The 4,103-nt window shown below is 38.8% G+C and overlaps 1 protein-coding gene across 13 annotated transcripts in view; it reads right to left on the minus strand.

Annotated features, from left to right (window-relative positions):
* Window positions 1-358: 358 nt before the first annotated feature.
* Window positions 359-4,103, minus strand: part of ralgapb (Ral GTPase activating protein non-catalytic subunit beta) — a 38,325-nt gene continuing 34,580 nt past the window's right edge. For all 13 annotated transcript variants that reach the window (XM_060868212.1, XM_060868211.1, XM_060868210.1 and 10 more), the window contains 3 exons: window positions 3,405-3,480; window positions 3,149-3,297; window positions 359-2,442 (listed from right to left, as the gene is read on the minus strand). In XM_060868212.1, coding sequence (XP_060724195.1) covers window positions 2,249-2,442; window positions 3,149-3,297; window positions 3,405-3,480 — 419 coding nt within the window. In that variant the 3' untranslated portion in view covers window positions 359-2,248. The remainder of the gene's footprint in view (window positions 2,443-3,148; window positions 3,298-3,404; window positions 3,481-4,103) is intronic.

Consider the following 4,103-nt stretch of genomic DNA (forward strand, 5'->3'; position numbering starts at 1 on the left):
ATATGTTTTTATCATTTTGTCATACATTTGTGTACGTAATTTCAAATGCGTATTCCCATTTATATAAACAAACCGTATATTAGCAAAATCAAGGGATTAGGGATTTGGCTTTCTCCAAGCTTAGTTGTTTTCTCTTGCTAATTTAATGACTAAACTGAAGTCTGGCTAGAATTCTGAAACTGTGTGTGATCAAGTTCAAATCTTGTTAAACATATATTTTTATTATTGTAATTGACTATGAAAATGTTAACAAAATGAAGTAATGCACTATACTGATCATTTTCTAACGTACATGCGCACACACACACACACACACACACACACACACAACAGAAGGCATGTGGAACAGCACAGCAAATTATGATAAGAAGTTACTTAAAATCTTTATTTCATTATATGTGTTACATTCAATACCCAATGTGTTTCTTTAGGACACATATATGATCGGCATAAATACAAACAAGCGTTCTTTTTTTTGTGCCTTTCCTAATAGAATAAGATGAGTGAGCAAACTTCACACCCTTATATTTACATTTAAAGTCCAACTTTATACAAAGTCGATGCCTTCATTATTTACAGAAATGAGAAGACGGGCGTCTCTAACCAACCGAATAAAGGTCCAAGTCCTGTGTGTTGGGAAACATAGCTCAGTAAAGTTGTCTTTTATAGTAAAATGGTTCAATTTTTCATTTTATCAGCTGAAATAGTTTTTCTATTGATATAAAAACTGAGGTGGTGTATAATATTTGTGTACAATATCAGTGTTAAATGTTTTTTTATTTAGATTGGGATTTACACTTTTATAGCACAAGACTTGTCCTTTATTAATTACAGATGTTTTTCTTTTCTCAAATTTAGGGAAATAAAACATGGAAAAAAAGAAAAAGCAAGATAACCTGAATGAGCATCATGGACCAGTACAGTAACGTTTTAACAGTCGTTCCTTTCAGTCAAGTTCTCTGTAGTGATGTGTGTTTTAAAAGCTACATGTCAAAACACACCGAGGAAGGCAAGATGACACTACACGTATCTCTGTGTGAAGAAGAGATGAAACATGATCTGATCAAATAATCTTTTTAATCTAAAAATAAGGAATGAAAAAATGTAAATAACGTCTAAAAATGACCAGTGTTTCTGACATCCAGCAGAAATTGAAAACAAAAAAAGCAAAACAAAACATGACACCTCATTTATCATTTACATTTATCAGGAAACTTAAAATGAAACCAAAAGATAGCCCTTATGACTTTCAGTTGAAAATATGTCTCGATTAGGCTGAAAAGAAAAGAAATTAAAAAAAAACAAAAAAAAACAGAAAACTCGAAAGCGCATCACAGGATTAAACAGGATGGTAGTAAGCGTCAAACGTCTGGGACGCTGTACTGGAGAGTTCAGTAGTTTGTTGTTGACTTTAAATAATCGTGTGGATTTTTAAAGTCATTTTTCTAACTGATATAAATACATAAAATAGAAAGAGCCAAACAATCTTTGAACGGAGTATCAGCATAAGGACTTCTGTGAAGTCAAAGTCAATGTAAAAGTAGAGATAGAATGAAGAGAGAGAGAGAGAGAGAGAGCGAGAGAGAGAGAAAGAGAGAGAGAAAGAGAGACAGACAGACAGACAGAGAGCAAGAGAGAGACAGAGAGAAAGAGAGACAGACAGACAGAGAGCAAGAGAGAGACAGAGAGAGAGACAGACAGAGAGAGACAGACAGACAGACAGAGAGCGAGAGAGAGACAGAGAGAGACAGACAGACAGACAGACGACAGAGAGAGAGACAGACAGACAGAGAGCGAGAGCAAGAGAAAGAGATAGAACATGAATGATGCTGAGGTCAGCTTGTTGGAGTGCATGACCATGACCATGTCAATGCATATGAAAAATGGTAAAACCACCTGAGTTTGAAAAGAAAAGAGACGTGTTATGCATCAACACAGACTGGCACTAGTGTACATGTGTGACTGTGTCTGAAGAAACACTCACATTAGTGTTTATTATGAATAATAGATTTTGGAGTAAAGGTTTTGCATCTATGCTTCTTCTTTATGGGTCTCCCATGATGGAAAAAAATTAAAACATGTGAAATACAGTAATAAGAAAAAGGAAGAGCATCCTTTCCATGTCAGCAATCGGACCAGCTAACACGCTGTCACACGGGCAATGAACATAGGCCATTAGGCAATTAATAAAACAGCAAACTCTCCACCATGGGAAAAAAAAGAGCCTTGTGCTGTGCTGTGTGTGTGTTTAAGGGTTTAAGCTCTTCTCTCCAACCTCCTGAAACAGTGACGTGTAGAACTCAGGCTCCAGCTGTTTGTTCCTGTAACGGTTAACGATTTCAGCAATTTTCTGTTTTCGCCGTACATGCGGAGGGCTGTACGAGTCGCTGTCCAGTCTCTTCCTCCGACACGTGTTTATTACCGTCTGTCTTACTAGGAAACCTGGCAAATGTAGGCAGAGAGGATACGGATATAACAACAGAACATGCTCGAGTGTGGAGTTGACAGGTAGCCTTCACAATCATTCTATACATTATAATAAATGCTACAAATGCAGTTGTATCATTATATAAAAATGAAGAGAGATGGAAAATGTGAGCTCTGATTCTGACCATGAGCTGGTTCTGAGTATTTCAGAAACTGCTGACCTCCTGTGGATTTTTGTGTGAAAAGGTTTTGTGTGTTTATACAGAATGGTGTGAAAACCAACAACAACAAAATCATCATCTAGTGAGCAGCGTTTCTGCAGACGGAAATGCCAGAGGTGGCTGAACTACAACAGCAGAAGTGTGTTTCAGGTTCAGCTCCTGTCAGCCAACAGCAGGTATCTAATTCTATAGTGAGCACAGGATGGACTTTTTACCCCCAATCAACTAGAGATTTTGTGAATAATAATAAAAGATCAGCGGTTTCTGAAATATTCAAACCTGCACAACTAACAGCAATATTCCTGCCAAGCAAAGTTACCAAGATAACTGTTTACCCTTTCTGATGTTTGATGTGAAGCTCTATAGCTGTCTCTATGTGCTGTTATCACGTAATTGGCTAATTAGATAACCGCATGAATGTGCAGGCGTGCAGATTAAATAAAGTGGCTAATGAGTGTACATGTCAAGCCAAAATAAAGCACACACAAGCAGAAACCCACCCAGTGATCTCCTGCTGACCACCATGTTGTCCACGAGGGGAATGACCATGCTGAACTTCCCCATGGCTCCATGCAGCTTGATGCGGAAGAGACCAGTCTTTAGTGGGTGGATAAATATGACTGGTACATCCTTCTCTGATGAGCTTGGTCTGAGATAGAGAATGAAGAAAATTCTAGCTTTGTGTACATAAATCAGAATCAATACGAGTGCACACACACACATTTGAACCTTGTGGTCAGTAGTTAAGTTACTGACCTGGAAGCACTGCTGTTGACTGCACTTTCCACTCCTGTGCTGGTCTCGGCCAGCAACTCGGACAAAGGAAAGTTTTCTGAGAAGAGACAGATTTCAGGATGTGATATACTCAAACATTGACACTTATTAACACTGATTAATAAGGATATATTTTTGTATTTCAGAGATAAATACAGCGGCATATGCGAGGCATAAAACCATGCAGATCATGTAGGTCAAGAGCTTCAGTTAATGTTCACATCAATCCTCGAGGTGGATGAATTGCAACAGCAGAAGTGTTTGATGTGTTGTGTGTATTGAGATGCTGTTCAGCTCACCATGCTTGTAAAAAGTCCTTATTTGAGTTACTACAGACTTCCTGTCAGCTCAGACTAGGCTAATTACTCAACAATGTGTTTCAGACTGTGTTCACTCACTCTCTCTCTCTTTCTCTAACTCACACTCTCACACACTCACACACACTCACACTCACACTCACACTCACACTCACACACTCACACACACACTCACACACACACTCACACTCACACTCACACACACTCACACACACTCACACACACACTCACACACACTCACACACACTCACACACACTCACACTCACTCACACTCACTCACACTCACTCACACTCACTCACACTCACTCACACTCACACTCACTCACACTCACACTCACTCACACTCACTCACACACACTCACA

Source organism: Tachysurus vachellii, chromosome 4 (genome assembly GCF_030014155.1).
Source record: "Tachysurus vachellii isolate PV-2020 chromosome 4, HZAU_Pvac_v1, whole genome shotgun sequence".
NCBI lineage: Eukaryota > Metazoa > Chordata > Actinopteri > Siluriformes > Bagridae > Tachysurus > Tachysurus vachellii.